This window comes from Siniperca chuatsi, linkage group LG1 (genome assembly GCF_020085105.1).
Source record: "Siniperca chuatsi isolate FFG_IHB_CAS linkage group LG1, ASM2008510v1, whole genome shotgun sequence".
NCBI classification, from domain to species: domain Eukaryota; kingdom Metazoa; phylum Chordata; class Actinopteri; order Centrarchiformes; family Sinipercidae; genus Siniperca; species Siniperca chuatsi.
Genome location: NC_058042.1, coordinates 13572482 through 13587179, shown reverse-complemented (window position 1 = coordinate 13587179; position 14698 = coordinate 13572482). Strand labels below are relative to the sequence as shown.

At 39.8% G+C, this 14698-nt stretch overlaps 1 protein-coding gene across 2 annotated transcripts; it reads left to right on the top strand.

Annotated features, from left to right (window-relative positions):
- The first annotated feature begins 1062 nt into the window (after positions 1–1062).
- On the top strand, positions 1063–9000 carry slc5a7a (solute carrier family 5 member 7a). 2 transcript variants are annotated; one of them, XM_044204301.1, is made up of 9 exons: positions 1063–1284; positions 2140–2368; positions 2776–2889; positions 3310–3465; positions 3591–3739; positions 4073–4216; positions 5033–5186; positions 5961–6178; positions 6298–9000. In XM_044204301.1, the coding sequence occupies exons 2-9, from the start codon at positions 2185–2187 to the stop codon at positions 6982–6984; spliced, it is 1806 nt and encodes a 601-aa protein (XP_044060236.1). In that variant the 5' UTR covers positions 1063–1284; positions 2140–2184; the 3' UTR covers positions 6985–9000. The 2 variants fall into 2 exon arrangements, with proteins under 2 accessions (XP_044060236.1, XP_044060227.1); XM_044204292.1 differs by having other exon boundaries at positions 1064–1284; positions 2143–2368.
- The last annotated feature ends 5698 nt before the right edge of the window (positions 9001–14698 follow it).

Genomic DNA, 14698 nt, shown 5'->3' with positions numbered 1-14698 from the left:
CATTATAATGCAGTCCCATCAACTGGTACAATAAAGATCAATTCAAACGTTTTGTAGCAATGTAAACCTTCAACCAGAGAAACCTGAGATAAATATATTAGTCTCTGTCCATGGTGCTGAAACGGTTCTGTTTCCAAAAGGGGGCGCTGTGCGCGTTTAGCGGTTAAAATGAGCTTGTCACCCTCTCTCTCTTGATGAGTAACCACCTCAGCCCTGTTTAGAAAATAACTTCTCCGTTACACTGTTTGTGCGTGTCTGTCGTTATACTTTGTGTGTGTGTGGGGGGGGGTTTAAGTCGGACGGTATCATTAAATCTGTCTGCCGCTCTTCAGGATCCATTCTAATTGGATGCCTGTTAGTTTTGACAAGAGTAGCCCAGCTTAAACGACTTCAGGCAGAGGAGGCCATTAGGTAGACACAGTTCATTGACATATACCCTGAAGGGAAAGCGGCAGACACAGTAAACTTAAATGATTTCTAATTGCTCAAAGGTGGGGAGCATTTTAGTCTACGAATTCTTCCATGTTAGGCCCAAAAAGGAGGAAGAGTGGAACGCATCTGGCAAGAGGCTATTGAATATGCCGGAAATTGCGTAAAATGTATGTGTATTAAATGTAAGTAGTTCATTTTTTAATAAATGTATCGCTCCACAGTTTTCTCCTGCGCAAAGCAAAGAGGGCATCTCCAGGACGGTTTCTCATCCTCCTCAGTCGCTCGAAACAGTTTCTGTGGCAAGTTAATTGAGGTTGTAAGGTAAAATGTCGGCTGGGGAGAGAGTGACAGCGGATAAAAGGCCACGTGAAGTGTGGCTGCGCAATTAGGCGGCTGTTACGCACTGAGTTCGAAGGAGCAGGAGTCACGTGAAGCATAAAACTCTTCCACAAATCATTGATTCTTTAATGTGTAAAAATGCAGCGTTGACATTAAAATTCATGTCATGTCATTCAGTGGATGAAAAAAAAGTAAGACTCCCATCCATCCCCGTTTTTGAGTAAAGGAATCTCTCCCTCCCTCCTGCGGTCAGATCAACCAGTACACTGTGACGTGTCTCCATGTAAGGTGCTCATTAAGAGGGACGTTTGGTTCCTCTGACGTGTGTATCAGTCCTCTGACGGCACCGGCCCCCTTTTAAGCCTCAGTAAGTCACCCGGTAGACCACCACCGTTTCATTTAACTGCTCCTCGCGGTGCAAAGTGGGACGAAGCTCTTAATAAACTACCCGACTGTTCTGCTCACAGTTTTCTGCCTCAGGTGCCCCAGCACATGACTCTAGAAACACTTGAGGTAAGTTTTGCATGTGTTTTTCAAGCTTTTGTAAACTGTTTAGGTACGTTTATCAAATGGCATTTTAGAGGATGATGTCTTATTTATTTGAGTGGAGATCTTTGGGTGAGAGTTAATTACCTGCACTCTGATTTGGATGAGGCTGTCTCGAACTCAGGGTGGTCATGTTTTTATCATGAACGCTGTGCGTAATTTGAATTTTACGCGCATGTGTCCTGATAGAAGGACAAAAGGAGAGATAGGAAAGAGCGAAAAGGTTTGATCAGAAACCGCAGTCAATCAATAGAAGACCAATTGTAATAATTTCTAAGCCAATTCTCATGGATTTGTTGGATTTATGTAGGGAATTATTTTACATTTGTGTGAATTGAGCTAGGCAATGTATGGCACTTACTGCATGCCTTTGCCTGAAGGAATAGTAATAAATACTAAATTGAGCTTCCAGGTTTTCTTTTCAATACATTTTCACTTTACTTATTGTGAAAAGGAAGAGTGACGATCGCCACAAGTGACCTGTACTGAGATGAAAGTCATATTTCTAGAAAAGACAGTTTTCAGGGCCACAAGTGCGCGTGGAATCTATTAAATCGGCAGAGGAATTTTTTTTTTTTTTTGACAATTCTTATTATATTTTTTTATTTCAAGAAGTTACCGCATGTTTTGGTCAGTTGAACCTCTAATCCAACTAAAACATCAACATTTTCTGTGGATTTGAAACGAACCAAAATGCTCCAAATGTTGGCACGTATCTGTTATTAGTCCAACTGACCAGATGCAGAAAACTAAATGCCAAATCATTGTTTTTCTATACTGTACTGTACTAAATATCTGACCCTCTGTTCTCCGTGCGCCAAGCAGGTCTCCATGCCCTCCCGTTCCTAGCGGAAGACCGGTGCGACAATGACCATCCATGTAGAGGGGCTTGTGGCTATCGCGGTCTTCTATCTACTGATCTTGTTCGTGGGCATCTGGGCGGCATGGAAGAACAAACACTCCGGGGAGGCAGAGGGCACCGACCGCAGCGAAACCATCATGGTCGGAGGGAGAGACATTGGATTATTTGTCGGTGGATTTACCATGACGGGTGAAGTTTGTATTCATTACTCAATGACGCTATGATTTTAGTAGCTCTGGCTGTTTAAAAAGGCTTCAAAATGAGCACTTAAGTCTGTTTTAGCAAGTTTAGTCTTTTTGGGGGGCTTTCTAATGTAGTGTTTATTTATTTCAGTACGGTTTTTTTTTTTAGAAATAAGTGCTAGCATTTTGTAAGACTGTCACTCCACCAGCTTTAAGACAAATTATTTGATTCAAATTTGACTTGCATTGGAATGAAGAATAAGTGTTACAGTATAAATAGTTTGAATTGATACTTGTTTTAGCATAAAAGGCTTCTCTAGATGTTTTATTAACACAAATGCCAAATAGATGTAATTCTTTAATCTGATTTTCTCGAGTGGTGGCATTTTTTTTCTGTGTATGTGTGATTTTCAGCGACCTGGGTTGGAGGGGGATACATCAATGGCACAGCTGAGTATGTGTATCTACCAGATTATGGCTTGGCATGGGCACAAGCTCCCTTTGGATATGCCCTCAGTCTTGTTGTGGGTGAGTGGTGCTAAGTGTTTATCATGTTTAAAACAATGTAAAATACAGGTGTGATATTACTTGTAAGCAGGAGCATAACTTTTGCACACTCATCAGACATGTTTCTACCCATTTACACTCAAACGCACTCCACACATTAATATACTGACTTATTGACCACAAACCTGATTGAAATGATTGGTTTGGGTGCTAATCAAACCTTCACCAGTGGTCATCTGCGCAGGAAAATCCTTTTTTTAATGGTATGTTTTTTATGGTTTTGTCAATTTTAAAAATCTATTTTAAACATCTAAGAAACAGTGCAAAATTAAACCATAAATACATATAAATGTACACTTGAGGACTACAAAAGGCAGATTAGTCTAGATTTATGGGGCCCTGGATGGTGGGTGCCTGTAATGTGTCCACTCTTTGTCCCAGGTGGTCTTTTTTTCGCTAAGCCCATGCGCTCACGGGGTTACGTCACCATGTTGGACCCGTTCCAGCAGATGTATGGGAAACGTATGGGTGGCCTCCTCTTCATACCTGCACTCATGGGGGAGATCTTCTGGTCCGCTGCCATCTTATCCGCCCTTGGTAAGTTCATGTTTCTGTCTACATTAAAATGAAAGATTCTTGTGGACAATAAGATCAAAGCGAGTTTGAGGTTTTGTCTATATGATGATGCAGTGGCCGTAATATCTGTTTGTTTGTGAACTTAGGTGCTACTCTGAGTGTCATCGTGGACATCAACATTAAGATGTCAGTAGTTATCTCAGCACTCATTGCAATCTTTTACACCCTGGTTGGAGGACTTTACTCTGTGGCCTACACTGACGTCGTGCAGCTCTTCTGTATCTTTCTTGGCCTGGTAGGTTCACATTGAGCATAAGGGAAAAGTAGATATCAACTAGTGTAATTAGTTACCCCTCTTGAGTAGATTTACTGTATTTGTCGCACCAAATGTACTTTGACTTTGACTTAAAATATACCAAATCACTCCAAGAATAATGCACAAAAAGAGCAAACATGCTGTTCCAAGGGCACACCGTGACATGAAATGACACTGCAAAGATTTATTTGTGACAAATTTTCTTGAAATGATCAAAATAAACTAAGGTGGGATAAATAAAGTATAAAAGTATTACCATTAAGTTTTTGTTTGTAACTGTTTATTCCTGTACTTGTTTCTGGCCGTCTACAGTGGATCAGTGTCCCCTTTGCTTTGACTAACCCTGCGGTGTCAGACATTACCGTTACTGCAGTGAAGCAGGTGTACCAGTCGCCCTGGAGAGGAAGCATCCACAAGAGCGACACCTGGGTCTGGATTGACAACTTCTGCCTCCTGGTGCAGTAACCACGAGTTATTCATCACTCACTTTATACGGATATAATCCACTGAGATCAATACTTTCTCAAAGGTCTAAAACTGACAATACTTATGAACTAAATTCCATCATGCTGAGACTATTTGTTGATTAATGTTGTAGTTGATTGTCAGAAAATTTATTTGTGATCATTTTGATCATGAGTCAAGTCTCTTATAAGTGAAAGTACTGAATGTTGCTGGTTACAGCCTTTCAAATGTGATGATTTTGGCTCTGGTAACCTGTGATCTACATTTGTCTTTTTTAATTTTATTTTTTGTAGACAAATACTACAAATTGATTAATCTCATAAATAATACAGAGATCAATCAGTCGTGATGATTATTGTTTGTTGCAGCCATAAAATGCCATAGTCTCAGTTGATGGAACAAAAGTCGTCTCCTCACTGACAGCTGCTGTTAAAGTGTTCAGATGTTTTTATAAAGTGTACATACTGATTGTAGTATAGACAGCTCTTTATCAGACTGTTAAACCTTATGGCAAGGACTTTCATGCATTCTGACCTTTCTGCGTTACATTTTTCTGCAAAAACAAATTGAAACGAACTGACTGTGCTAAAAAGAGGGACCCTCCTGTCCTCTCTTCTTTTTTCCCTGTTAAATGGATTTTTTGGTTTTTCCTCATCAGACCCGAGGGTCTAGGGACAGAGGGTGTTGTATGCTGTAGAGATTGTAAAGCCCTTTGAGGCAGATTTGTGATTTTGGGCTATATAAATAAAATTGACTTGACGCTTCAGTTCTGCGAATGTTATTCACTGGGCTCTAAATGTACTGCAGATGCTTGGAGGAATACCCTGGCAGGTGTATTTCCAGAGAGTCCTGTCTTCCTCCTCGGCTACCTACGCCCAGGTCCTCTCCTTCCTGGCTGCTTTCGGGTGCCTCGTCATGGCTGTGCCCTCCGTTCTCATTGGGGCCATCGGGGCCTCCACAGGTTAGAGAGCTCACACATGAGCTTGCATATGCACAGTCTGTGTGTGTATTTGTGGGAGGCTCTGGATGGGTCCATGTTGCCCTTAGATCTGAGAGAGCCTGGTAAATAGCAGCTGGTTCACCTCATCCATAATGAAGCAGCAATCCGTTTAATAACCATGCTGTTTGTGTAAATATTACATTAGAGGGAGGCAAGGGACCAAATTAGAGGTTTGATCTCCAGATTTTTAGGTGTCAAATTGCTTAGCAATCATCTGAATACACAACTTTGTTTTGTCTTGTTTTGACATAAAAATAATAAACATGAGCGATCATTAAATTAATATGACAAAAATAAACATTTTCACATACAGCTCAACCTTGCTTCTTCCCATTATCAGTAAAATGTTATTTATTTGAGTTTCAGAATTGTTTGCAAAACTGGTTTAATGAGTCTAAAATTGTTTGTTTTTTTAAGAAACTAAATGAAAAAGAAATGTTGCATTGCTATCATATTTCATTGTCCAATGATTGTGCATGTTTGATGCAGTTTTTACATTGTAATGCATGAGTTTCATACGGTATGTTGACTAAGCTATGACTGCATTTTTCATTATATTTCAGAATTATGAGTTTAATTGCAAATGACCTTAATTTCTGAGAAATTTGAAAAAGTTGTGTTTCTCTATAGGTCATGTGGTTATTTATCTATATATTTATATTACAGTACATGTATACTGGGCATATTGGATGTGTCATTTTAAATGTTAAATCATTACATTTTTCCCTTGCTCAGACTGGAACCAGACAAGTTATGGTGCCATTCCTCCTAAAGAGAAGGATCAAGCAGACATGATTCTACCCATCGTGCTCCAACACCTCTGCCCGCCATTTGTCTCTTTTTTCGGCCTGGGTGCAGTGTCTGCGGCTGTCATGTCATCTGCCGACTCTTCCATCCTTTCAGCAAGCTCCATGTTTGCGAGGAACATCTACCAGCTCGCCTTTAGACAGTCGGTAAGTACACGTGTGACAGTGTTCTGTCAAAGTTTAGACAAAATCCATGTTTTGTTGGCTTGTTTTTGGCTGTTCTGCATATGTCACAATCCTTCTGCCACTCCTCCCTGTCTCCTCAGGCGTCTGACCGTGAGATCGTGTGGGTGATGCGGATCACTATCTTTGTATTCGGCGGCCTTGCCACATTTATGGCGCTGGTAACCGGGACGGTTTACGGCCTCTGGTACCTGAGCTCAGACCTGGTTTACGTCATCATCTTCCCCCAGCTGCTCAGTGTGCTCTTTGTCAAAGGCACCAACACGTACGGCTCGGTGGCTGCCTACCTGTTCGGCATGCTGCTGCGTATAGGTGGAGGTGAACCCTACCTGCAGCTGCCTCCTTTCATTTATTACCCTGGCTGGACCACTGAGCAGCGGATACACCACATGACTGGAGAAATGGAGGAAGTCGTCATTCAGAAGTTCCCCTTCAAGACCGTCTCTATGCTCGCCTCCTTTCTGGGTAACGTTGCTTTCTCCTACCTGGCAAAGTACCTGTTTGAGAGCGGCAAGATTTCACACAAATACGACTTTCTCGACGCAGTGGTGTCCAAGCACAGTGGAGAGATTATGGATAAGACGACGCTTGTAACTCGTGGCAACAACATCGGGCTGTCAGAAATGACGCCCGTCAAACCGCGGCTGAGTGTGACCTTGGCGGCCGCCTTCACACGCCGTGACACACTGCCGACAGAAACGGTGGAGGAGGAGGAGGAGTCCAGCCCTGACTTCTCCCACCATGATGAAGATGTGATAAAAGCATTTTAAAAAAGGCTGAACACGTGACTGAACTGCCAGAGAACTGGTTACTCTGTCAGAAACGCCAAAAAGAAGAAGATACAACTAAGAGACAAGAAGCAAACATCCTCTCTTGGGACTACAAAGTACCACATCCAGTGTTTGGTGATTGGATAACAGCCACATGTAAGGATATATAGTGTAGCAGCTTGCTGATTGTCCGGACATGAAGTTGTCTTTCTGTGAAGTACATCAAAACACACACACACACACACTCATATAGTACTTATAGATAGTTGGGTGTACTGTATATTCATCCTCTTTTGAACTGGTTTGGAGATATACTTTAAGAAAACTGTGTTTAGCTCTTAATTTGATTCATTTTCATTTCTATCACTAATGAAAAAGCAGGTCGTTACCAAACTGCAGATGAGTGGAGATAAGATATGCTGCATACAGTGGTGAAATATTCCATCAGAAGTCAGAAGTATGACAAGGAATGAAACAAATGACAGGTACTTTATAAGAAGTGACTGACAGCACAACCGTGGTATGGAAGGAGGGTGTTTACCAATGTATGTACCAATTAGATAAAAGCAATAACGTGATACACACACTGTACAGAAAATATTATAATAATCAGACTGCGAGAGAGTGGAAGTAAACATGAAATAATTTTATAGCTTTAATATGTTATATCAAGCCAGTAACTTTATGTTATGTTTAACCAAATTCACATTTGTTGCACTGAAATGATTGGGTTTTAATTTCTAAATCAATCAACAAATTAAATAGACTGTAATGTCATGAAGTGAAACACATATTAACCGACACCCAAAACTAATTTAGTTTAATACAGTTTTTACAGGTAATCGTGTCTCTCGTGTATATTATATTACTGATAAACACATTGACTGTGAATCAAGAAAGAAACAATCCATGTATCATGCTGAGTAGAAAATATACAAGCAGTAGTGATGGTAGTTGATTTGAAGCATTAGCTAATATTCTCTTTAATGTCAGTTTTAATCATGAGAATCAGTGTAAATTAGTGTTTAAAATTAACTTGTATTTTAACTGCCTTAATGAAGAAGACATACTTTTAATTTCCACAGTTCTGACTGGACTCTGGTTAGACTGCAGTGAACAAAGACTTGAATATGAATGTAACCTCTACAAAAAATCTTATTATATCAAGTAGTGTACTTCTCCTGTTGTTTGTGTACGTTTTTGTTTGTGATTTAGTAGTAACTGTTGCAGAACAACATGGCGGCAGGTTCTGATTTACAAATCTGTTCTTTATTTGTTGTTAACAGCAGTGTACAGATTATTTTATCTGTGATGTGTATGTTTGTATAAATATGGAGAAAAAAGCTATATAGATAAATAATGCTGGTTAAAATCTATTCATATTAGATGGAAAAGATACTGTCTAAATGTTTATTTATTTTTGATGTCAAAAAAGATGAAACAATAAAAAAGAACAAATTATTTCAGGAAAATATATAAATTCTACTTTTGTAAGAAGATAAAATTGGTATTCCACTTTTTTTTGTTCGCTGACTGTTGTTAAAATCTACTTTGAGAATATTGCTTTTACTTAATTTACTTTCCTAATTTTCAAAATTGCCACTAAATTAGATTTTAGTATGCGTCATGTTTTTTTTTTTGTCTTTTTGTTATTGATCATGATGCTGAAACATGAACATAAACAGGGACGAGGTTCTGTTGTGTGGGTTTTATAGCACTGGCATGTGATTTCTTCAAAACAAAGCTAAGTTGACTTGGGTCTCCTTGTCATGTTGCATGGGCTCAACCAAAAAGGGATTCTTCACTGTCGGATTGTTGTATGTTTATAACTTTAGAGGCCTGAAGAAGTAAAATTAACTAGTGATTTTCAACAAGAAAGAGCAAAGAAACTATTTTGTGTTGCAGAAATATGGTTTTTTTCTCTCTATTTAATCATTTTGTGACCCCTCAAATTTATCTTATGAGCCCTTTGGAGGATTTCTGTTTTCTGAGAATATTAGAGCTCATTTGAATGATTTTCATGTTTTCTTTTCTGTGTGTAATTTTAAGCTTAAAGGAGGTATCTCATTTTGCAAGACCTTCAGCTGCCTGTTATTGTATATATATATATATATATATATATATATATATATATATATATATATATATATATATATATATATATATTATATATTTACAAAAAAAGGCTTACATTGAATTTTCAGCTGGCCCAAGCGCTTTCTTGTTTGTCAGGCCCTTCAGCTAGCTGGATGGTAGACAGAGAAAGAGAAGAGATGTCGGAAAACGTGACTGAAATTACAATCGCTTGGCTTGCATCTTTGTCCCCCTCCCCAGCCACAGTGAAAGACAGCATCTCAAAATAGCTCTCCCTCTCTGGTTATTTACATTATCTTAAGTGCTGTACTCTCTCTGTCTGGGACTCGGGGAGGAGCCACCCGGGGGTGGGTGGAGCAGCTGGTGGTCAAGCAGGGAAGATGGACTTGGGTGGAGGTTAGAGGGGATATAGCTTACTGGCGCCCGTTGCCATAAAATCCACCAACCCTGATGCGCAGGAATGACGCAGGTGCCCCACCCATCCACTGCACCTCCTCCTTCCATCACTGGTGTCCTTTTTGTCGTCCTTGAGAACTAAGACCAATCCCATAAAATGAACAGAGGGTGGAGAAAATAGGGAGAGAGTCCCATCTCCATTCATAGAAAGTACCTCAGAGAGCACTCATGATAATTAACAATTATGAAGGAAAACTGTCGCTTGTCCAAAAGTCAATCCATTTATTTACTGCTTTACGTATGAGGAGGCGATCGTTGGGGGATGGTTTTTGCGTAGGACTCTCTTATAGAGAGCATTTGGATGTACACCAAAACAGATTCATTCATTCATAACTACTGGATATATTTAGAACGTCCTATGATGTCTTTCCAGGAGTCATTGATATTTGGCCAGTGCAGATTTTCATCCTGCATTTGTAATAACCTAAAATTGACAAATTTTTAGACATTTGCTTTGCCTCTTCTCTTCCCTTCTAGGAAAGCTCATATTAACTTTATTTTTACCCATAAGTGCTCAGGATGATGATTTCTTTGCTTTTACATTTATTAAGAAATCTTGAGGTTTTGATTTGTTCATACTAATCAAGGTATGATTTCCTTCTTCGTCTGGAGGAAGATTTTTTAAGTGTCTAATTAGATCCCAAAAGAAGAACCAGCAGACTTTAAGCTCTGGCCAATGGACAGACGGCATGTTTAAAAATGTGAAATTGAACAATTTTTCACTACGTTTTATCTTCTGCAGCTGTCTGGCTTATTTTCCCAGACCAACTTTAAGAGATAAAAGGGAATTCTGGGAATCAAGGTCCCACCAGAGCACTTTGCCTCAATGTGGACATTGGGAGATGAGATTACGGAGAGCAGACGCTGCATTCAGATAGACATCTACTGTGCTGGAGTCAGGCATAACTTTAGAGAGAGGACTCAAAGCAAGGTGACTGTCCAGGTACCACTGCTGGCTGCAAATGTTATTTGTGATTTGGAATCTTGGAATTGGACCCAAAAGTAGCGCCTCAGACATCACCAAAAAGTCAACAACTTCCTGTCTTAATAAAAGTTAAACATTTAGATTAATTTAAAGACTATACAATACATTAAGACACATTTTCAACAGTTTCTTGGTAGAGTAAGTGGGTAAATGGGAACCCATGTTGCATGTAGAGTTTAAAGGGGCATGCCACCAATTTTAGACATGAAGATCAGTTTACTCATTAAAAGTCGCATTACTCTGCTTGTGAGAACAGTTGTATAATGTTTTCAGTGGCTCTGGAGGGAGCTTTCCAAATTCTAATTAAACAACCCCAGGGTTATTTAGTATTTGAGCTCGAGCCATCAATTTTTTAATACAAAGTCTACGATACAAACTCGGGCTGTGGAGTTTGAAAGATGGCCATTTACCTAACAAGATCTTCCTGGATTGCCCCTTTAACAGGAGTTGTGTAAGTGACAACGATTTTGAAGGTAATCTCAAAATTCCCTGTGTAGATCTCACTTTGGCAGCGATGTTCAGACTTCAGTGTATGTGTACTGGAGGCTTCAAGTTTCCACATCACACTTGTTTAAGTTGCATACTGGACCGCGATTGGCTTCCCAACTAGTTGAGATGTCACAAAATCATGCTTGCACCTACACAGAGAAACTTCAGCAGATTAAAACAGCCATCTGGGTGTCTGCACAGTGAAGGTCAGACACCCAAGTGAAGTAAAAGTATGCAAAACACATTTTTGAGTGGAATGGGTCTATAATTTTCTTTTCTCATTATAAGCCCAGAAAAAGTAAAATGTGTGATTTAAACATAATGTAGAGCATCAGACATGGTTTCTGAATCGTGACACAAGGCAGCTCATATCTCATCGGAGGCCACTATTTATGTCCTTCTTAAGTAATGTCCCCTGTAATTCAGTTGCAAGGCAGCTAATTGAAACATCGAAAGAGGGCGAGAGATGGAGAAGGGGAGAAGACAAAGAAGTGATGGAGGTTTGAGAAGGAGATACGTGAGAGTATGTGTGTGGTATATGGACATATGAATGTTGAGGAAAAATTATTTCTGAGTTTTTGACTTATTGGCACAAACATACACACACACCATACGATAATGTCATGTCTAATTGTTTCCCATTTATCTCTCCATCTCCTCCATTAGTCCCTCCAAGCAGCTCAGGAGCATCTTTAGCAAAATGAATGTAGCGGCTGCTCTAATTGAATCAGCCCCAAGAACCTAATTATAGAACCAGCTTTGTTTCACTCGGCCGGCTGCAGGTAGAACGTCTGGGGCTCACCACAGGGATGAGGCGACTGCTCTGCAATCAGCAAACCCCTGATTCTTAGTGAGTCAGAGTCATGAATCAGCTTCACTGATATGGAATTAGAGCTCTGAGTCAAATAAATACTCAGATCCTCCGAGACTAGATTTTAGAAGTGGTGGAGAGCCGTCAGCTCCAATGGATCAATGAGAATCAAATTGTTCCTGCATGTATGGAGAGTCAGTGGTGCAGAGATTGAGAATGAGAAAGAAAAAAAAGCTCTTGCATGTTAAATTCATGTGCATAAGCAACAGTCATCAGTGTATCACAACGTTCATTTCTGGGGGTTTTTGTTATGTTGTGTTTGTATTTTGGTTGAAAATCTGAATTGATTTTTACATTTTACCAAAGATACACAATTCATTTCTGTTTCTGTTACAATTGTTTTGGCTCATTTCTCAGTTTCAGTGAGCAAACCTAAGGGCAAAACACTAAATCACATGTTCACTGAATCAAGTTTCTCCTAATTTTAACAGCATTTCCCCGGTGAGTAGTGTTGCAACATGTTTTGATAAACTTACAGCCTTAGGTATTACCTAATTTGATACAGATGTGTTTATTTTGTGTGCTATGTGAGATTTTAGAGTTTTGAAAATTCTCTGTTGTGAAACCCAAAGCCAAAGCAACTGTAAAGTACTAATACAGCATAAGTATCGTTATTTCTCTACATTCTGACTTGTCTTTATTCATATGAGGGCTGCCCTGCCATACAACATGTTCCCCTCAGCCCATCTCTTTTCTAAAGACAGGAAGGAAGGGGCATGCTGGATGGACAGTCAATTTTTTTCATCCCATAGAAAGTCGTTGGGGAGAATAATGTAGCATCCACACACACAAATACAAAAGCACACATTAGCCCCAGGGGACCTGTTAACTCTCCAAATGAAGACACTGAGGGAGGGATGGTGGATGGGACCCATGTGAACCATTCACTTACACACATGCACACACAAGTGCCCTGGTGGTGGTGATGGGATGGATTGGGGGGGGGGACATTTAGACATTTTAGACATTTCTATTGCGACATTTCAGATAGAAATGCTGTTTGTATGGAATATGGTTTTATTTTTACAGCCTTAAGATTTTAGATGAGAGAGAAATTAAGAGTTTTTTATTTTAAGGCCACAACACATTGGAGATTTTGTTAAATTTGACATGATTTCAAAGAAGAAGAGACAAAGGACAAAGGCAGGAAGAAAATGTTAGGAGAGTCATCGTACCCCTTAACTAATCACGACGCACATCAGCCTCCAGCCCCGCCCTGTCTTACGCATGTGTGTGTGTGTGTGTTTGAGTGTCTTTAGTATCACAATCAGTGCCCCAGCTGAGACTGAGCCAGAAGATCCATTAGAGCTGATTGAGGAGCACAAGGGTGCAGACATAACCCTGAGAGAAGGTGACGAGAACACACACACAGTCCAGTCACATAAAGCATGAGTAAGACTGAAGACACAACAAAGACACACACACACACACACACACACACACACACACACACACACACACACACATTCTTGTACTTCTATCTTTGTGAGGACTATTATTGACATAATGCATTCCCTAGCCCCTTACCCTAACCTTAAAGCTAAATGCATAACCATAACCCTGGTGGGAGTTATCCTTTTCTTCACCTAACCCTAACCATAACCTAATTTTTACCTAACACTTAAAAACAAGTCTTAACTTCAAACAGCCCTTTGAAGTTGTGAGGACTGGCCAAAATGTCCTCACTTTCTAAAAATGTCCTCATTCTGTAGGTAAAAACATGTTTCAGTCCTCACTATGTAGCATGTACAAGTACACACACACACACACACACACACACACTTTTGTTGTGCAGTTCCTACATGAACTCAGACCACCATGACTCAGACCTTTTACTTCCTTATTGTGGGTCAACTACAAATTCATCTGTCCATTTGCTTTTCTGTATGATCTTTGATGAGGTTTTGCATATTTATTTTATTTTGGGGTGAACATTTACTGAAAAACAGCAGCCCTTTAAAAGCTGGTGCCAGTGTGGAATTGCTGATCTAGTTGTTAGTGCATGTTTAAAGTACATTAGCATGTGTTCATTTCCATAAATATCCTGTTATTCAAATTTTCAGTCTGTTATTCTGCTACTAAATGAATTACAGCTCATTTTTAATAAAAGGTGTTATTCTGAAACCAGCAGTTTGTTTCAGTTGAACATTCTGTTGCTAGTAGCAACGGCTACTGGTGCAATTCCACCGCAGTTTAACGGTTACCATCTAAACACGACCCAGTTTAACTGTCACTGTTACATCCACCATTTTGTCAGATCTGTGACCAAGCAAATATTGACAGGCATCTTTCATCTGCTCCCCAAATGCTGTCATTGGCTCTCTTTGTTATAGCTCTTTTGTAAAACTACAAACATAGTGAGGGCAAAAGAGGTGTTTTCGTTAATGTGGTTTGCAGTTGGTACCAGGAAGTAGCACCGTGATGGAAGTTATGTTAATTGTGTATGACTTGCTTTAGGTTATTCAGTAAAATACAATAAAATCACAGCACAAAGCTCCGACACATCAACTGTACACTAGAGGGTGACACAGGAGTGGATTTTCACTCCTGTCCCATCCCACTCCCACAAAAATACTCCTGTCCCGTCCCAAATCCCAGAAAAATGACTCCCGTCCCATTCTTGATTTTAAAAAAATCAGAAAATAGCGTTTTTTCATATTAGAACTGCATATATATATGTATATAAACGGACCTATGATTCCGGGTCATGCCCGCTCTCGTTTACTTTTTTTCAGGGCTCCCACAAGGATCCCGAGACTCACAGGATTCCTGAAAAAATGTCACCCTCTACTGTGCACTACTTGATCAGCACCAAAAGG